Genomic DNA, 21,716 nt, shown 5'->3' on the forward strand with positions numbered 1-21,716 from the left:
GTGGTTGGTTAGCGTTTGTCGCCTGCTACTATTTATTTTAGCTCATTTGTGTGGTTTCTGGTGGTTTCACTGAAATGATCTCCATGAGAATTATTCGAAGGAGCTCACTACACACTTGTTCGATATCCTTGGTCATTACTCATGAGGTGAGTCTATCGGCTCACCTCACGTAACTGTAAGCAAATAATTATTCAGCTTCTCTTGCTATATTTTTTGAAAGACACTTCAGATGTGTACTAAAATGTCAATTGAGCCGGTTGAGTTAACCATTAACCTGAGACAGATGCTGCTCTCCTACTTCCTTCTGAGTCAATCATTCTCCTGGCTTCAGACAAGAGCTGACTCCTGAACCCTCATAAATGTCAGCGCTTTAATTTAATTCTTTAATTATCACATAGAAACCGGGATGGGGAGGGGTTAGAACAATCATTGACTAATGTCTTTGACTGTGTTGCCATGACGCAGTGCCTCAATCGGGAATCTGACTCCTGCTACGGCGGTTACGTAAATGCTTTTATTGCTTATTTTCACTAGAATCACCTTGCAGTTTCATGCTGAGTTGAATGCCACCTGAGGAGTGTCTTGGCAGAGGTATACCATCCTCATATTCCCATGAGGTTTTTTTTTTTTTTTTTTTTTTTTTTTTTTTGCTGGCAGAGGAAGGGTGAGCATTGGTACAATGATGAATTCCTCGTTACAATTCTCTAAAGAGGAAAAGAAGGAGAGCGAGACTGTGAGAGAGAAAATCATACAGCAATTTTAAAGCATGTCAGCGGGGGAGGCTTTAGAATAGTAATTAGCCCGTTAAATCTGTTAACCTCCCCCTGCGCTACAACACAATGGCCTTCTCGACAGTATATGAGCGCATCTCTGAGAGGGCACGGAAAGGCATAAAACGATGGTGTGCACATGAAAGAGGAAAACAGGGAGATGTATGTGATGTTGTTAACAGAGAGCAGTTGTGAAATGAACATAATGTGGGGTTTTTTTTGCGGACAGGAAATGAGTGAGGAACCATGTTCCCCCGAAGGCTGATGCAAAGATTTTGACCAAATGTACTGTGAATAATGCGCAAAGAGCCGATGGCGAGGCTCCATAAGGGAACTCCGATTCACGCCTTCCCCTGTGCTCACAGCTATTGATTATATTAATGACATCCAGCTTATACACAGCAGTACAATATGAATCAGGCTGCACAGCCTGAGAGCCGAGAATAAATTCTCAAAGGATTATGACAGTAGTCATAAATACCGCACTCTGGCGACGCCTGTCTCCCTGTGAGGAGATCTTAGCCACGGCTCGACAATGCCATATTTGAAGACGTTATTAGAGAGGTGGACGCCGCATGTTGATTTAAGGTCTGTCATAAATCTGCTCTCTGACCATGTAAGGATGACGATCAAAACTCTGAGGTGAAGGAAAGCCCCATTGGCGACCCATTGTCATTGTAATGGCTAGGCTTATTGTGTACCTGTGTGAATGTGAAGTGCTAACTCTCTGCAATTGAAAGGAAAGCTGTCTACTAGGTAGCCGTGCTTGATTTGACTCTGTTAAGGCCTCCTGTGTCTTGTAAATATTGCTGTAGTTAAGGCACACCACTCATATGCACTTATGCATTTCCATTACAAAGGAGAGTTTTTTGCCAAAAGCCTAAGCTTTAGCCACCTTTATATTTTATATACTCAAACGCGTTCAGTAGTTTTTCTTTTTTTCATGACCTTCATGTTTTCCGCTAAGATGTTCCATTTGCTCGCAGACACACACTGACATTCCTTTGCTGTGTTTGTTTTTAGATCTTGTGTGTAAGTTTTTTACACACCCACAGACATGTATATGTGCGCACATGCGTTCACATTCACAGGCAAGTGTGGGAAAGGATGTATACAGCCCACATTAGGTTTCGCAGTGTGGTGACCCTTTGATACAGACTCTGTGCTCTGGGCCCTTGAGAGCGTATGTCGTGAGAGCTTCTCAAACCCTTAATCGCAACAAACAGATTCACACGCTTTTCATTTTTCCAGAAGGTTTTTGAACTTTGTTAACTTTTCCAGTACATGATGAAGATGGAATGTTTTGGTTTGTTTTATATATAGATCTTGTTCTTTTTGTTTTATGTAAAAAAAAAGAGCGCGGTTAATCCCAGTGGTTCAGAGGTCCCTGCCCTGCTTTTTCCCGTTGACCTTTTTACATCAACACACGGTACAGAATTCAACACACACCTTCGGCGAAGGCTCTGACGCATCTCTGTGAAATGCCAACTCCATAAGATGGTTGTTCAAAACCACAATAGGGGATACTTTGCTTTAAAGGTGAGGCATTTTTCACCTCTCCAGGCCCTTTTGTGGTCCACACTGTTTAATTAGCCACATCAAAGTGTGTCAGAGTCGTCTGTCTCGACAGATTCAAATTTAGACTGTGAAATTAGAGAGAAACGAGTCACGATCTCATCATATGTGTGAACAGGGTCACACATCCCACCCTTCATTTCAGCCTCATTAGTGCATTGTGCTCGCTGCAGTGTCATTGCCTTGTGGTTGCAGTTGTGCAAGTATTTTTGTATTTGTTGGTGTCGAGATTTGTGCATTTTAAATCTGCATTTCCCATGTACTAGGGAGTGTGTGAGGTGCACAGTGTCTGATGCAGTTACATTAGCCATGTTTTGATGCTCTAACCACATGATTTTTCTTTGTAATGCGTTTGTGAGAGGCTCACTATGTCATGTTTTTTTTTTTTTTTTTTTGCTAATGGAAAAATATTGAATGAAACATGCACTAAACTACTATAACCAATCAATACTGATGAGAGTATGGAAGAACCCACTTCCTATTAGTTACAAATGACAGTCCATTTGGCTGACAGTCATTTTTCTTTTTATATTTGTGTTTTTTTTTTTTTTTTTTCACCTACCTGTTTTTTTTTTTTTTTTTAACCAACCTCATAGAAAGACTTTTGATTTTGATGGTATTCACAGGCAGAATTTACTGTATATAGAACTGGTGGCAGCTCTCTCACATCCCCCATTGGTTCACCGCTGGGTCGAGTTGAGGTGTCTGTCTCCTCTGGACAGTAATTTAGCAGCCCTGCCTCATTAGCCATGGGGAGTGTGAGCCATGGGATAACATTCCCCATATGTTGGAGGGGTCTGCAATTACCACAGCAGGAAACATCAAACTAACATGACCTTAAACGTGATGGATTAACAGAATCTGATTTATTTATTAGATTTTTTTTATAATCTTTTGTAGTTGCTCATACTGAAGTTGTTAATGTTTGGTAAGGTGGCAGGAGGGGGCCATTGTCAATATGCCTTCTATAACCCTGTCTAATACATCCTCATGGGTGTGTGATGTTGCCACAATTTGGGAGCCATTTGCTGTGAAGTGGCCATTGGAAGATTAGAAAACCACACTCTTCTAACATGTATTCAACAACTTAAAGACTCAGACAGGAAAGGGAACATTCACATGTGAATTTTTCTTCAGAAGTATTTTAGTTTCTTTTGCCCATTAAAAAAAAAAAAAAAAAACGATGGTAATCCTTCTTTGTCTGGCTACTATACTGACTCTTTACATGCCCTGTTTATTTGTGGCGTAAAACATTTGTATGTAAGAAGAAGATCTAGAAAAAGAACATGTTGATGAGAAAAAGAGTGACATATCATTTGTGAAGGAAGTGGGCAGTGAACACTCAGAAATTAATTATTAAATGAATTAATGGGTGAAACCAAAGAATCATTTTCAAATCTTGGTTCTTTGCATCTAATTTCTACTTTGCCCTCCATTTTTTCACTGTGTTTTGGAAATGATTTAATTGTAGAATAAATTGGTGAGAATAAAATAATAATACAGAATAAAAGAGAGAAAATAAAAAAGGTAAATATAATAACTAGTCATTAATACAATTAAGAACAGATTTATTTCTATAAGCTTAAAATGGTATTTTAACTGAAGACATTAGACATATAAATCATTTTTGGTTTTGGCTAAAAAATATGTTGGGCTTGGAGAGATGGGGAAAAATCTTGTAGGTTGATTCTGCTGGATTTCACCCTTGCGTTGTCCCCTAGGCTTGATTCTAGAAATTAGAGCTGAGACAGTTTATCAATAGCTTGGGAAAGGTAGATCAAGTAGTGTAGAAATTATTATTTGAATGGACATCACTTGCCTGCTAGCTTCCTCCTCTCTTAGGGTACATCTCTTAGGAATATGGACATATGTTGTCTTTACGAATGAAACATGACACAAAGCTTGCAGAATCAAGGTCAAACACAAGTAACTGTTTGTGACATATTTACTGCCTCTAAAATGGAGAGGTTTACAACACATGAAGGGACGATCAATCATAAATCCCAGGGAATCAGAACCATACAACTCTGGCTGCCAATGCTTTACAGGGTTCTTGGCACTGTCAGATACTTTAAAGGATTGTGTCTGAAGAATGAATATTTCTTTAACCTTATTTGTTTGTTTGCTTGATCTTTTTGCAGCAACAGACTGACGATGTGCCAGAGTGCCAATGCGATGTGGTCACGGTGGAGTGCCATGCTAGTGTGGATTTTGCTTCTCCTCTGTTGCTCTGCAAATGTAGTCAACACCATCATCTACCAGGTGACCGAGGAGCAGCCGCCCAACACCCTGATTGGCAGCTTGGCATCTGACCAGGGCCTGCCAGACACAGGTCACCTTTACAAGCTTGAAGTGGGCGCTCCTTACCTCCGTGTAGATGGCAAAACAGGGGATATCTACACCACGGAGACCCCGATCGATCGTGAGACTCTCAAGGACTGTCGCAACCTTTTCGAGGGTGATCCTTGTTTCCTAGAATTTGAGGTGTCTATAACAGATCTGATGAAAGGCACAGGACCTCGGCTCATCGAAGGCCGCATAGAGATATTGGACGAGAACGACAACACTCCACAGTTCTCTTCACCTGTCTTGACGTTGTCGATCCCAGAGAACACTCATGTGGGTGTGCTATTCGCAATTCCTGTGGCCACCGACAAGGATTCTGGAAGCAACGGCATCGCAGATTACGCGCTAACGACTGGCCCTGAAGCTGCCAACCTTTTCAGCCTGCAGGTGGCGCAAGACTCAGATGAGAAATTGCCACAGCTCATAGTATTGGGTAACCTGGATAGAGAGCAGCGAGATTCATATGACCTCAACATAAAAGTGATTGACGGCGGCTCTCCACCTCGCCAGAGTAGTGCCCTGCTCAGGATCACCATTACAGATGCCAATGACAATGTGCCCAAATTTGAGAAGACACACTACGAGGGTGAGCTGCCAGAAAACAGCCCAGTGGGTCACTCTGTTCTACAAGTAAGTCATCTTTATAAATATATATATATAACTAAACTTTCAATCGAAAACTAGACAAACAGAATAGCACGATGCCAGCAAGGGGGTCAATTCTCTCAGAACACAAATAATAGCAAAATGTAACTACCTTAAATACATTTATTTATTATTATTATTTTCCTTTTTTATAAGGTCATGATGTAAATTTTGCAATGAAGCAAGTGCTAAACCTTAAGATTGGGCAGTAAGTAATATAGGAGCTGATTTGACAGCCTGGAGATAGAAGTGCACTCAAGCCCAACATACAGAGCCTGACAAGCGCTTGTAAATAGAAGTCTCAGTTATCCCAATAGGCTTTAGCCTCGGTTCCCACAAAACAGGGTTAAAGCGGAAGAAATGGGAAAGCCAAATCATATTTTCACGGGCAATCGATTGATCCCTCATGGTCCCTTTAAACACAAGCTTTACAAAACAGAAGAGAGTATTGACTGGCGGTGAGAATTACATTTAGAACTGTTGTGGAAACGGATGTGCTACTAAGATCAGGATAGCCGTGAATGCTGGACGCTTTCCAAGATCAATCTGAGGCAAGTGTCCACGCAAAACAAAAATTTTAATGACTGTTAATCTCTGTCAATAATTAATCCATGGAACCAAGTTGTATTCAAAAAGCATGTCAGAAGACTTTATTTTCCTCTAAGTCCTCATAAGCATCCTTTGAAGCCAAAGTAAATAAGCAGTAGTGGTATTAAAACAGCTTATTTTTTATGATTTCAGAGGGTTGTAAGTGTTGATGGAGTGTTTTAGCTTGTTCAGAGAAATGCTCTTCAAATACATTAAATAAAATGAATTCCCAGTTTTCATGGCGGATGAAATGGAGTGACTCAAATGGAGCAATAATAACTTAAGCACCATGAATGATCTTATGACTGACTCAGATTAAGGCTGTTCTCTGTAATACATGGGCTGAAACTCCATGCATGTTTCATACACACCCAAGGACAAAAAGAGGAGAGGAACAAGAAAATCTTGATTATTTGAAAGTTTTAACCAAGCCACACTTTGATTCATAGTTGTTTAAGGATTTGTACAGTAGAAATCTGTAACTTAACTTAAGTGATGACTCAAACTACAGCTAATTTGGATAATTTGACTCCGTCTAATCATGATTAATCCCACTGAGTAAATACATTTCTGTTCTTGTATATTGAATATTGAATAATAATAAATTGTTATGCATAATTGTATCACTAATTAGTGAAAGCACAAACTGATTTCTAAAATCAATTGAGGTGTGCTTGATATTAAATTCCTAGAATATTCAGTATATTTATTAATTCGACTAAATTAGTCTTGTGCTTGGATGAGCTTCTGGGTCTTTTTTTTCCCACTAGTAATAAAGCATGTTTTGCCATGCTTATTTTTTTGCAGCTTACAATGAGCTACATCTAGTTCTGATATTTCTGACTACGCATTTTAACCCATGTATTGACTTTGATGTGGAAACCTGTGATTATGTAATCTTTTTTGTAAACTGATGTTTCAGTGCTTTGCTTAGTTTCATTTTGTGTTTTGTTGATGTAGGTGAAAGCCAATGACTCTGACATGGGGCCCAATGGAGAGGTGACCTACAGCCTTCATCAGGCACCACAAGCAGTCCAAAGACTTCTTAGCATTGACCGCAACACAGGTACCATTTTTGTCAAAGGCTTGGTGGATCGTGAAGAAATCAGCATGCTCAAGTTCTATGTCCAAGCTAAAGACAATGGCCCCCAATCAAAGAGCTCCAAATCCCTTGTGACTATCACAGTGAAGGACCAGAATGACAATGCACCCTTAATCAGGATCCGGGGCATTGGTCTTGTGACGCATGAAGATGGTGTTGCTAACATTTCGGAGGACATGCCTGTGGGCACAGCTGTGGCTCTGGTGGAAGTATCAGATCATGATGAGGGTGAAAATGCAGTTGTGACCTGTGTGGTTGCAGGGGACGTCCCATTTCAGCTGCGTTCAGCTAGCGAAATTGGTAATGACCGCAAGAGGAAGTACTTCCTCCAGACAACCACTCTACTGGACTTTGAACGGGTCAAAGACTACAGGATTGAAATTGTGGCAGTGGACTCTGGCAATCCTGCACTTTCCAGCACAAATTCCCTGAGGGTGCAAGTGACAGACATGAATGACAACTCCCCGGTCTTCTCACCCTCCTTGTACCAGGTGGAATTTGCTGAGGAGAACCAGCCAGGTGACAAGGTTCTGGATGTGTTAGCCATGGATGCTGACAGTGGGACTAATGCTGAGCTGACATACAGTATAACTGGTGGATCAGTCCCTGAGGGACTGTTTGAAATTAACCCTAACACAGGAGAAGTACGTGTCATGAGCCAGTTGGACCGTGAACAATTAGATCACTATCAGTTTCTAGTTGCAGCAGCTGATAAAGGCGTACCAAGCTTGAGAGGAACTGCCACTGTTGTTGTTAAGGTGCTCGACAGAAACGACAATGACCCCAAATTTATGCTCAATGGTTACAGCTTCTCAGTCCAAGAGAACATGCCACCCCTTAGTCCTGTTGGAATGGTAACAGTCACCGATCACGATGAGGGTGACAATGCTCGTGTTCAACTCTTTGTAGAACCAGACAATGGCAAGTTTATGATTCAAAATGGAACGTACACCATACTTTCGACTATTTCCTTTGACAGGGAAAAGGAGAGTACCTACAGTTTCCGACTTAAAGCTGTTGATGGAGGTGATCCACCACGTTCCTCCTACGTTGGCATTACTATTAATGTCCTTGATGAGAATGACAATGCTCCTTATGTCACCAAGCCCTCAAACTCCTCATACAAGTTCTTAGATCCCCACACCAGCCCAGAAACCCATGTAGAACGCGTTGAGGCGGAGGACTTTGATATTGGCTTAAATTCTGAGATGGACTTCAGTATTGTGGGGGGTAACCCTCATGGCTTGTTCCGCATCTCTTCGGCAGGCGAGGTTACGTTGGCTAAAGGGTTCACATCCAAACACATTGGTCTCCACCGTTTGGTAGTAAAAGTTAAGGACAGAGGAACACCGCCACGCCAGACGACTGCACTGGTTCACATCTATGTCAATGAGACCATCGGCAATGTATCGCATGTCGAAGGACTTGTTGGACACAGTCTTTATACGCCACTTGAAATGGACATTGCAGGAGATCCAGATTATTCTCATGACCAGCAAAGTAACATTCTCTTTGGAGTCTTTGGCGGCCTTTTTGTGGTCATTCTGATCATTGTGGTGGCAGTGATCATCAGGCATGTGCTGAAGGAGAATAAAAGCGGCTACCAAGCAGGCAAGAAGGAGACCAAAGACCTCTATGCTCCCAAACCAGGACCTAAGAGTAACAAGAACAAGAAGGCAAAGAAAAGCAAAGCTCCAAAGCCTGCCAACCCGTCTGAAGAGGACGAGGGGGGAAGTCTTCAGAAAGGCCTAAAGTTCAACCTAATGGATGAGACCGTCAACGATAGCCCTAGAATTCACCTGCCGCTCAACTATCCCCCTGGGAGCCCAGACCTGGGGCGACACTATCGGTCCAATTCTCCTCTGCCATCCATTCAGCTCCAACCTCAGTCACCTTCTGCCTCAAAGAAACACCAGGCAGTGCAGGACCTGCCGGCCACCAACACCTTTGTAGGAACCGGGGACAACAACTCAACAGGCTCAGACCAGTATTCGGATTACAGCTACAAGGCCAACTCTTCAAAATATAGCACCAAACAGGTAGGAGACGACTTCGAAAGCATGGCAGGGTACCACAGTCCAGAGTACCACAGAGGGTACTACAGCCCAGAGTACCAAAGAGGGTACCACAGCCCAGAGTACCTCAGCCCAGGGTATCAAAGCAATGGGTATCACAGCAACATGGTGTGGACTAAGGGCATGTATTAGGCTGGAACTGAATGAATGTCAAACCAAAGCTGCACTGATCACAAAGCATGTTCATCACTTGATTGAAAGAAATTTGTTTTATTTGTCAATCTATTTTTGTTTGTTTTTTTGCAGTTCTGTAGTATAATTCATGCCCTGAAGGAAACATATGATTTAATTTAATTATTAATCATTTAAATGAAGGAAACAATACCGCACATTTTTATTTTCTTAGAGAGCCATTTTGATTTGGATAGTGTTTATTGCTACCCCTCAAAAGATGAACATAACTACTTCTAATAACATTTGAAACACATTAGTGGTGTAATAGACCAGATAGATGTGCCTTATTTTGTTATATTTCCTTTTATTTTTTTTTATTTTTTTTTGCCCTGAAGGACAACAAATAATAGCCGTCATTGTTTTAATATATTTTGTTAGGCTAGCTTCAGGTATTTGCACACTTGTTAATGTGACAAAATTATTCTAAAAAGCAAAACTTTCACGTTGAATTTTTGCCTAAAACATATAGAATAAAATAGACAGGAAGGCCTGTCAATGCTGAACGTATTTGAACATTTGCTTGGCACATTTTGACAGAGCTTTAAAAATGTATTTAATTATTTGGACTCTGTTAGTCAAGCTGATTACAAGTTGATCATTAATACTGATTAATGACTGGTGATTCCCACCTTCTTTAAGCTTCATTGATTGTGCACGCAAAAAGTGCCTTCTTTTTGCTATGTTCATAAATGAAATGGCTTAATGCAGATACATTATCAGCTACTGATGTCAAAGTGTGCCATCAAGCATTTTTGAATTAACTGCAGGATTTTCAGCCAGGCTGTGAATAATTCATTGTAAAAAATGAATTTAAGGCTACTTGACATTTAAACTAGTTCACTTTTCTATAGTGAACAAGAAAACCAAAAATGATTATAGTTTTATTGGGGATTTTATTGGCAAACCTTTGGAGACAATCATTGGAAGTTTTCTTGTTGTATATTGTGAATATTAATAACAACCTAGTGTGTGTGTGTGTGTGTGCGTGTGTGCGTGTGTGTGCATGTGTTCATCCCTTATTATGTTTGTTTTGTGGAATGGAAATGAACAACTTAAATAGCTTTATACAGAAAAAATGTACTTAATTAATTATTGACAGACCACACCAAACATTATTTTGATACCAAATTTGTAAGTATACAGTTTAGAACCACCTAGATAATAGATATCAGCTGCTTTGATAGTGGCTCCATCTTTTAATTTTTGTACATTTGATGTTCAAAGTGAAACGCGTGTTCATATTTAAAGCAATAATCACTTGTGTGGAAAGATGCAATGTTAAAATGATGTCCTGCAGGAGCGGCACGTTTATAAAACACAGCACATGATATTATTTGTTCATGCATATCAATATGGGTTCATGCAAGTTGAATGTGACACAACACTTTGCATTCTGTGTTTAGCGTGTGTCATCTGTGGAACTGTTTAAAGCTGCAGACATCCCCACTTCTGTTAATTTCTGTCATGTGTTCTTTTGTTTCTGTTGATTTGCAATTTGTATTTTTTACAAGAAGTTGACTTTTAATAAAAGTTTTGTGGATTTAATGTTAAACCAGAATCAGTGCATTTAAATGACTCACCAGGGGACATTAATTCTTAAGGTACAGTATTTAATTTCCATTTTTCATATTCATTTATGACATTTCCCTTTCTATGCATCACATTTTAGCAGTAAACATTCACTTTTCCTTTATTATCTGACACCATAAAATGTCTACTTTCTCTAAATTCTTCTTTATGTCTAAATTCTCACAGTACCAGTGAGCACAGGTCGATGTGGTTGCATTACCACAGCTTTTATTTTAAGCTGATATCCAGACAAATTGCTTGATTTTGCTTTACTTCTAAGAAAGTTAAGTCGTATAGTTTTTATAAAATGCCAAAATGTCAATTTTGAGTGATCCATATCCTAACACAGTTAAAATGACACATTTACAACATCACTCCTTTGAGCCAAACACGTAGTCATTTAGCTTTACAAATGCTTTTTTTTGTGTGTATTTCAGTGTGTTTCTTGTTTTTCTCATTCCTACTACACATTAGAGGAACAAAATCATGTTCCAAGAGGATTTGAGCAGTGCAGACTTGGCGTATCCGAATGACCCTTGAGGAAAGTGAGGTGTTTTGTACAGGTCCTGTCAATCAAAGCCTCTTTTTTAGGTCTCTGTCTTAAGATTCAAGGAATAGGATCAAGGGATGGTTGTCAGAGGTCTTGTTACCTTTTTTTGTACAATTCGATTGGCTCCTTGTATGCCGGCAGCTAATCTGGGCTAAGAAAAAAAAAAAAAGAAAAAAAACACACACACACATGCAGCCTTTCCTGCTGCTACTGAACATTTAAATTCTAGCAGCGTCTGCGCTTCTTAAAAGCTGGCGATTTTGCCCTCAGCTTGCACCATCACCATGGCAACGGACTGACCAATGTGTGTTGTATGCTGACTCACAGACTGCTCTGAGTGGAGGGGGGGGGGGGGGTGGTGGTGGTTGGGATCACTGAGAGATGATGATATAAAAAAAGATAATTGATTTAGAAAAAAAAAACAAAAAACAAAACAAATGTCATTCCAAACCATTCTTCCATGTACTCTGTCAATGACACCGTAGGTACTTCATGCTAATGGAAGAAACAGGTCATTCAATCATTCATTCATTTGGTCACATTCCATTCTGTGATGGGCTAGTACTGTCCACTTTACATTTCATTGAAATTCACTTTGAATGCGGTCATATATTGAATATTGGACTCTACTGTACCTTAAGATTGCCATTGTCCCTGTGATCTGCTTTCAATGACAGAAATCCAAAGATGAGGGGATAATGCAGCCCTAAACCAGTTCCTGTGTGCTTGCATAGCATTTTATTTCTATACAATGTTTGGTATGAGAAATCACACAAACTATAGCAAACAGTGTTATTTAACTAATCCGCAAAGTCTTTTAAATTCTACCTTTTACCTTCATAAGAGTTTCATCCTATGTGCTTGTTTAGCCTCCACTCGGTTCTCCCAGTAGCCAAAACTTCAGTCAGTGCGTGATTGAGAATTAGTGGATGTTGGTCACTTTCATTTTAGGAAAACATGAACTGGAAGATAAAACAAGAGGCTGTCCATTTGCTGGATTTCTCCTTTTTCTCGCTCTCGTGGTTTGCTGTGTTCTTGTAACTGTACCCATTATATAGCAAGAATCTATTTTTTTTTAAATGTAAAGTCAATTATGCAAAACAATTCTGTGGTCTGAGCTGCGGTAGGCCACAGCAGCTGCAAGTCACCCTTTAGCAGCTTCAGTAGTATCTTTATCTCAGCAGTCTGTCCACCTTTCTTTCCTTTAAATAAGTAAATAAGTGCCTACCATTGCTTAGCGCTTAATCAGGCGGAACAAACTCGCCAGCAATAATCGTGACTCATACAGAGACAATGTAGCTGAAGGGGGAAAGAGGAAAACAAAATAGTTTCAAAGGAAGTCTGACGGAATAATAAGCAACTTAATTTGCATTATTCAGGTGTTTTAGTTGACAATGCAAGGCTAATTAAAATAAAGAGCTGTTAATTGCGATGATGGCCCCTTTTCCTCCATTCACCTCGACTTCCATTTTTTAACACTTAGAGAATATGGAGAAGCATTAGCTTTCCCTAACACCCGCAAGAAGCACCGGAATGATATCCTTTGTATGCATTTTTACGAGGGGAAATTACACCATTTTGAGTGATGCCGCTAAATTGCACTCTTTGCTCGCCATATTGACTGTTTTATTTGTGGTATTTTATGCATGTGCATTTCTGGCACACAATGAACAAGCCATAATATGGTAAATCATAGTTATGACATAAAAAGTAATTATCTCAAAATGATGAGCTACTAAGTCCTAATTAATTGATAAAAAAATGTACATTACACAGTCAACAAAAAAGTTGACTTTTTTGTTGACAAAAAAATCTGACAAAAAGTAAAAACTGAGATTAGTCTTTATAAAGCCCCTTTCACACAGAGATTCCAGAAAATACACGGATAATGTGACCCGGCTTTTGTCCCGGGATGGTTTAATTTCGGTTCATTCACACTGCCAGTGATTTGCCAGGATCTGTGAGTGCGTTCCCAGATAGCAAACTGACATTGAATCAACATGGAAACATGACATCGAAACAACGTTGATCTGTCATTGTTTTGCTCATCAAATTAACGTTGAACCAACGTCAGAAGCGCCATTCTTCAAAACTATCGGAAAATCAACTTGAAATTAACATCGTTTCAACGTTAGGAAAGCAAACCAATTACGTCGATTTTTTCAGTTAGTTTTGAAGAATGGCGTGTCTGACGTTGGTTCAACGTTAATTCGATGAGCAAAACAAGGACAGATCAACGTTGTTTCGATGTCATGAGAAACGTTGTTTACACGTTGATTCAATGTCAGTTTGCTATCTGGGTTCATACACAACCCGTAAAAATCCCGGGAAGACACGTGACGTCAGGATGAGACGTGTAACGTACGCGTCAAAAACGTACACGCGCATACCGTTCCACAAAGTTAGTGAACGATATTAGCTTCAGCACGGATAGTGAGGAGCTCATGGTCTCTGCTTCGTTCCAGTTTGCAGATATTTGTTCGTCTTTTCTTTGTTGGTGACGAACACAAACTTTCTTCTAAGAGCAACAAGAGTCGCGCAATGGCATGAGGGTCATCACTATGACACACTCCTTACGGAATTGGTCCTGGCTTTTGTTTACACAGCGTGCGTTTCGGGACCCATTCCGGCAATGTTACACTGTAAATAAATATTGATGTAAAAAAAGTTCATTGAACTGGAAAAAGTGAGTTAATACAATGAAGGAGATTAATTTAACCATCAGAAACTCAAAATTATATGTTATCTGAACTAAATAAATTATTTAAGTTGATTTGACAAAAGAAAAAATGTTGTGATTACTACACTGTAAAAAATATTGTTGGTTTAACTTAAAAAAGTAAGTAACCTGGGTTGCCTTAAAATTTTAAGTTGATTGAACTGGAAAAAGTGAGTTAATACAATGAAGTAGATTAATTTAACCATCAGAAACTCAAAATAATAAGTTATCTCAACTAAATAAATTATTATAAAGTTGATTTGACAAAAGAAAATATGTTGTGATAACAAATCTTGAAAATATTTTTTACAGTGTACTAGGACCCCAACCCGGATTCGATGCCGGTATCAATCCCGGGTCGTGTTTGCTTTCACACAAAAGCAATTCCCTGGCAATTTCTTGGGATCAATGCGCTGTGTGAAAGGGGCTTTAGATAAAAATACATTACAAAATGTTGATCAAAGTTGTCATATTTGCCTTTTTGTGTAATAGTTATGTTTTATGTCAGAATTATTTTGACTTATATACTCGTACTTTACCAAAGCATTACTTTTTATAATTTTACATAAATGTGCTCCCATGCCTTTTATAGACACAGCTGTGGCCAATTGCCATTTCTGTCACTGCATGCATTGTTTTGAGTTTTGTTGTAATAAGGAAGGATGGATAAGAAATGAAGGCAGTAACAGTGATATGTCTGTGTTTGGAGCTTTCCTTCACATTTTGTTGAGGGAAGGAAGTGACAGAGGCATCTGTGCCAGTGCATTGCCATTAAAAAAAAAAATATTGGAATGGACAGAATAAAATGGAAAAAAAAAAGCCTTGTGAGGCTTACAAGTTTGTTGAGAAAAGAAAGAAAGGAAGGAATGAGTTCTGGACTAAGGAATGAGTTCTGTTGCTTCCTAGCATTTGAGGTGTGAACTTAATGAGACACATAACTAAGCTTGTCTTTTTGTTTGTGTTGGGCCATGTTGACACTCTGTTGTAATATGCTAATTAGCTGCCAGTGCCTTTCATAACATGCTTTTTTGTGAGTCTTCATGTGTTCTACTCCTAAAATGTGAGCGTGTTACTGCCATAAAGATGTCTCTCTTTCCATGGCTTAATATTCTGTCCCCTTAGCGCCTTGATGTTATTACTGTACTTGTTGCACAAGATACGTTGCTTTCCTGTGGGCTTAAATCTGGGACAACAATGGCAGACAGGTAGATGGCCATCTTGACGCACACACAAAGGAGTGTTTTTACCTCTCTGTAATCAGTGAATTCCTGAGAGTACAGATCACTCAGCGAAGGAGAATTACTCTAGCCTTGGTGGTGTGTGACTGAGTCACAGCGAAAGAACATGTGCAAGCCCTTCCAGCTCTCTGGGGGGAAGATAAGGGGACACGCATGCACAAAGGTGAGCAGGAACACAAAGGTTCCTCTATGTGGAACTCTGACATTCCCTGTCAGAGCCTCTCTCATTAAGGAGACTGTCTCTGGGCTCACACTACAACCCGACATCAAGGTCGAACACATTAGCTCTCATTTAGCTCCATTATCTAGATTATCTGAGCTGATCTAATGATAGTATTAGCAAAGTTCAGCTCTGTGGTCAATGTTAAAGAACTAGTCGACTGTCAATTGTTGCTCAGTTGGGATGGATGCCACATGGCTTTCTCTGGGCATATGTGTACCATTATTTTAATGGCCTCTGATTAGTGTGTTAGGACATACTAATTGGGAAATGTTTCAGGTTAGCCTTTAGGATTGAAGGCTTGGGCAGCTGGATGGAGACCAAAGGAAATGCCATATTTTTAACCAGAAGGATCATAGAAGTTGACTTCTATGAGAAAATACTTTCTCTCAAGACTTTTTTAGTCTCAAATATTATTATTTTTTTGCTATTGGTATGAACATTCTTTCTCTTAAATATATATGTGTATATATATATATATATATGTGTATATATATATGTGTGTATATATATATATATATATATATATATATATATATATGTTTCTCTCATTAAATGCTTCTAAAATACTCCTGAACCAATGCAACATATGCTGCGTTCATGCCTCGTCAACCGTAATTTCGAGATATGACAACCCATGACGTTGCACCCGGAGCTGCTTATGTCTTCAGACCTCGGTGTTTCAATGTCAACATTAGTATCAACGCAGCTCTGTAAGTTTTTTAAGTTCGTTATTATTGTAATGTTATTTGCTTTGTGACATGAGGTAATTTAACGTAGTATATTGTGATGCGATCCAGGCTGGGGTTGGAGTATGCTTTCAAAGCTAGCTTCCTAGCTTCTCTTTAAATGGCAATCAAACTAGTATTTGTTAATACAATGAAGTTAGAAAGCTGGTATGAACCACAACAGTCATCAAAAATTTAGGACATAACAAAACAAGTGGGAAATAAAATGGTAACGTTATTCTGGAAACTACAGTTACCATGGTAAACACAATATAACAAACTAATAATAAAACATATCAAATCCAACCCAGCCTACTATAATTTATGTCATTTATTATTACCTTTTGGTCATTTCACGACTTGCTAAATGAAACCTTAGCTACGACTTTGACTTTCGCATGCTTTTAATTTCATTAGCTAAGTTTGGCCTAACGTTATCTCTTTCAGGTGATAGCCTACTAACAGTGCGCGGCTCCACTTTTGCATGAGTGGATGGACGGAAAAGTTACTTTTTTCAGAGACTTTTTATTTCATTAAGAAAATAAATAAAAAGTACTTTAGAGTAATGCCACATAGCCCGACAACATCTCATCTGCCATATACCAGATCAGCAATACTGAATCAGGCACTCTTAAACTGCTTCAGACAGAAGTGTCCACACTCCACTTCACTCGCGTATTTTAAAATAAAAGTCTTGCATCAGAAAAAACATACAATTGTGCTTGTTGTTGCTGTTGTTTCTTTAACTACCCACCGGTGGAGAAACACTAATATTATAATGCGTTGAATAAATAGTGCTGTAATGGCTGCTGAAAATTCAGCTTTCCCATCACTGGAAGGAATTGCATGCATACATTAAATTGTATTATTTATTTCACAATATTACTGTTTCATTGTATATAACCTCATCATAGTAAGCATAAAAGACCTATTTGAAGAACATTTTAAAAATCGTAATTATTCCAGTCTCAGTAGTAGCTTATGTGTACACTTAATTTTATTGAATCGAATTGTTTGGTATGAATAGTTTCTGTATTTATTTCTGTTAAGGGATTACATTTGAGAAAAAATCTGTCCTGTATTGGTTCTCCTGAGCTATAAACTGAGCATATAAAGTTGTCCTCTGGGGTCTTTCTTAGGTTGATAAAGGCCCAAGCGGTGCATAAAACGTTTCTCTTTATCTACCTCTCTCTTTTCTCTCCCCTGTCACTTTACTCTTGTGGGCTGTCATTGTTTCTGGGCGAGGTGTCGTGTGCCGTGTGGTGACTGCACTCTTTGCCTGTGCAACTGCAGAATCCGACTGCTACTCCACTTCTCTCCTCCCCGGAGGCCCATCCACACACCCTGGCATTGTCAGGCAACATCTGCTGAAATTACGCCTGGCTGTTCCCCTCCTGCGCACACACACATACTCGCTCTCCGCACAGACGCTGACAACGTCCATCTTTATAGCTCCTGACAGCGGATGAATGAACTCGCTTGCGCTTGCTCGACTACTCGCTCAGACAAATACACACACCCAGATGCGCTCGGCTGCATGGACAGAAATTAGCCTCATAATCGTAAAAACGAACATGAAATCCAATCAAACCCTTCATGTGCACAGTCAACAGAGTTTAATCCATTTATTTATGCATTAGCTTGCTCTAAAAAAAATGCAATAGCCATTAAGAGAATTTTAGTCCAATGATGTTACAGAGATTTGCATGGTGTGTGTTTATGGCACATTTAGCGTTCTGCCTCACTGCTCTGCTCTTCTGCCTCACGAGACACTTGCTGTTCGCTTTGTCTACATTTCTGCTTTTAATTTCACAGTAAGGATACAGAGAGAAACGTAGGGAGAAGTTTGTCCCCGTATTTACCTTTGTCTTATTTGCTTTGCTAAGCTGTTGCATGGTGGTGGTCACCCACTGAGAAAGGGAGTCCGTGCTGTCATGTTCCATAAGTATTTCATACTTCCGCGGCAAACATGGAGTCAACAACAAACACACACTAATAATAATACGACACCACAGTCATTCACCATCCCCTTGTAATGATACATATTTGCAAACAAGCCAAAGCTGACATAAATGTTTTTGGGAAGGCATTGCTGCTGACAAGGGTTGTGTGTGTGCTTTTTAATGTTATTAAGAAGTTTTGTATACTCACCAAGACTTCATTCAAAAAATAGTAATAGTAAAATATTAATATTGTGAAATATGATTACAGTTATATTACTATATATATATATATATATATATATATAGTATCTATTTTCTGTTTTAATGTTTTAAAATGTATTGCTGCTGTGATGGCAAAGCTGAATTTTCAGCATGATTACTCCAGTTTTCAGTGTCACATGATCCTTCAGAAATCATTTTGATTTAGTGCACAACACATTATCAATGTTAAAAACGGTTGTTCTGCTTAATATATTTGTAGTCACTTTTGATCAGATGTTTCCTTTCTCAATAAAAGCATTCTTTTTTTTTCAAATAAATAATAAATCTTATTGTCCCCATACTTTTGAACAGTCAATTGCAATTTTGTCCATTTTTAGGAGGACCCTACCATATAGGATAGCAGTTAGCGCACGTTGACTTAAAGCCTCACAACTTTAAGTCTGCAAACCCAATGTTAAACCAAGAAGCCATACGGACAGAGCCTAAATGGCCGTAGGTGATTTGGCTTGTATCGCTAGTAAACGGCAGTGACAGAACAGATGTTTTTTAGCATAATGGCAAACACACTTACATACCTACTTTCTCGCATTTAGATGGAACAATATGGACCCACATAGAAAGGAGTAAACACGTTGCAGACAGGTTAATGGATTTTGCTGTGGTGAATGTAGATGCGTGTAATGTGTTGCTTAGTCCTCCGAGCACAGGGTTGGGCCTTGGTGATCTTTGACCTGTGCAGTTGTCTCTGGTACATGTTGCAGACATCTCTTGTGCCTGTGCCAGGCTGTTAGCAGGTGGCACGGATCTGCCAAGGCGCGCGTTCACTGACCTGTGCTACAACCACCAACACTCGCCGTCTGTGTGTGGGTGTTTGTGCGAGACTGATACACAAGGAATCTGCTGCCCTTTTGTGCTCCTCATAATGATTTTCTCCTGTCTTTATCAGAGGAAGGTGTGTGATTGATGTTGAAGAGATATTCTACTACTGTCTGAAGCATGTGGTTCATTTAAGCTAAACTATGATGCCAGAAGCATAGTAACACTTACAGGAAGTGGGATACTTGTAGGTTTTACATTTTCCTGATGGTCACACTAGGTATTATTTGCTTTTTGTCCTCCTATTTTTGTTTCCGTTTCTGATAAGGCAGTAATCACTTAAATGTAGTCTATATTAATTAGTTTAATTATTTATTAAATAAATAATTGTTTATATTTGTTCCAACCAGCCATGACTGCAACTAGCAACAAGACATTTGATTGGTCATTTGGTTTGTTGCACTTTTCTGGGTACTAATAATTTAATAATATTCTTGATACTGGCTACTAAAAACAAGGCAAGTAATACAGTATTTTCAGATTTTTTTTGAATGACTTTCCTTGTTTTAAGCAATAATTGCTTAAAACAAGGAAAGTCATTCAATATTCACCTCAATATTTCTTGATAATCAAATACATCAATATGTCAATAAACTGAATGTGATTTTGTCTTAATTTTTGTCTTAACTTTGGACAGATATATTACTTGTTGCACTGCTATAAAGGATATAGTAAAACGGCCATAGACATTTGTAAACACTTTCCTTTCACATCCCCCTCATGTTTTACCCCCAAGATGAAACTGTACAGCTTATCTCATTTCATGTCTCTTTCTGTCTGTCGCACACAAGCAGACACTCACTTCAACTCCCTTCATCCCAAATCAACATTTGACTGACAAACGACTGGGCTCGGGCATCAGGGCATGTGATTTCGATGCCATACCTTAGATGAGCCATTAGTCATGTCTATATTTAACCTACCTCTGCACTGGTGCCCACCTTTCATGTGCCAACTTGGCAGAGAAAAGAGAAGAGATTGAATAAAAATGAGAGAGATTGGAGAAAGAAAGTATCATAGATGGGATGTAGAGTATTCAACTGCCATCACTGCTGCCTTCATCTGCAAGGTGAGAATTGGTCTGGCGTTTGGCCGGTGCGAGAGGCAGGCTTTGCTGCATACTGGTGTGTGATTGCAGTCAACGGGGGGTTTGTTAGAGGAACGAGGAAATGGGAAGGGAAAAAGAAAGGGGGACTGTGATAGGGAGAAAGGTTGATTTTTTTTCCTTCATTTCCTCAAAGGTAAATGCATTTGGAGAGTGAATAAAAGGAGTGGGTGCAAGAAATGAGAAGGTGATGATAAAGAAAGAAAGATGAACTGGAAGAGCTTGGATGAGAATATTCATCTCAGCATCTGAAAGGGATAAGTTACCCCCCCCCCCCCCCCTCCAAAAAAAAAAAAAAAAAACAACACACTAACAAACAAACATAAAAAAAGCGAGATGTATTCAGGCGCATTGCTATTTTGAGGTAACTGAAATAGACTGTGCCATTGACCAACAAAAACCTGGTCTAAAGTCAATGGTGCAGTATTGTTTTTATTATTTAAAGGTTCTCTAAGCGATGCCGGGTGACGTGATTTCTTGTTGACATTTAAAGTATTTGTTATGTTTTGTGGAGCAGGTTGCCGCAGTTTGTTTTTGTTGCCATTTGTGGAGCCTGTTTTTTTTTTTTTTTTTTTTTTTTTTACAGTGTCTTTAGGGGACAGGCAGCTAGCGGATAGTGAGAAAATGTTTGCTGTATGTGAGAAAAAATGTTTTGGCCTAAAAAACGTGTGACATCGCTTAGAGCATCGTAGGGCACAATAGCAATATGCGCCTATAGGCGGGCAAAACGCACAAACATGCCAAATGATCAAAATAAAAGCATTGCAATGTAAAATATTATTATTGTGTACATAATGATACAGTGGAATCCAGCCTGTCCCAGCTCTAACCTCGCGCATGAAAATATATCTGTTTCCTCTCTGAAGCTTTCAGTCTTTCCAACTGCAAATTTCGCCATGCAAATAGCAATTCCGCCATGTGCAACCAAACATTGAACTACCAAAGTCGTTAAACTAGCAAAAGTGGATTTGGAAACACCCTTAAGTGCACTTGTGCCGTGCGTTTTAGACCATACACTTAGATCGTTAAAATAGGGCCCTAAGCCTGTATTGATAATAAATTATGCTAGTGTTGTGACGGGACCAGAGATACTCTACGGCTTAATAGCTGGGTTGGAATACAGTCCACGAGTCCTACAGATCACTTGTATGGTACACTTTTTTGACAGTTATTGTACTCATTAATGCACTTAAATAAATTGCTAGCAAATTGTTCAATTATAATCACCTTCGCTGTTCAGTAGAACAAGGTCAAACACATTTAGACCAATA

At 39.3% G+C, this 21,716-nt stretch overlaps 1 protein-coding gene across 1 annotated transcript in view; it reads left to right on the forward strand.

The window, feature by feature from the left end:
• Positions 1–21,716, forward strand: part of pcdh1b (protocadherin 1b) — a 157,605-nt gene that overhangs the window by 2,113 nt on the left and 133,776 nt on the right. The window contains exons 2-3 of the mRNA XM_039664464.2: positions 4,487–5,321; positions 6,885–9,065. Of these exons, the coding sequence (XP_039520398.2) occupies positions 4,500–5,321; positions 6,885–9,065 (3,003 nt within the window). The 5' untranslated portion in view covers positions 4,487–4,499. The remainder of the gene's footprint in view (positions 1–4,486; positions 5,322–6,884; positions 9,066–21,716) is intronic.

The sequence above is a fragment of the Pimephales promelas genome, chromosome 9 (genome assembly GCF_988280905.1).
Source record: "Pimephales promelas chromosome 9, fPimPro1.hap1.1, whole genome shotgun sequence".
Classification (NCBI taxonomy): domain Eukaryota; kingdom Metazoa; phylum Chordata; class Actinopteri; order Cypriniformes; family Leuciscidae; genus Pimephales; species Pimephales promelas.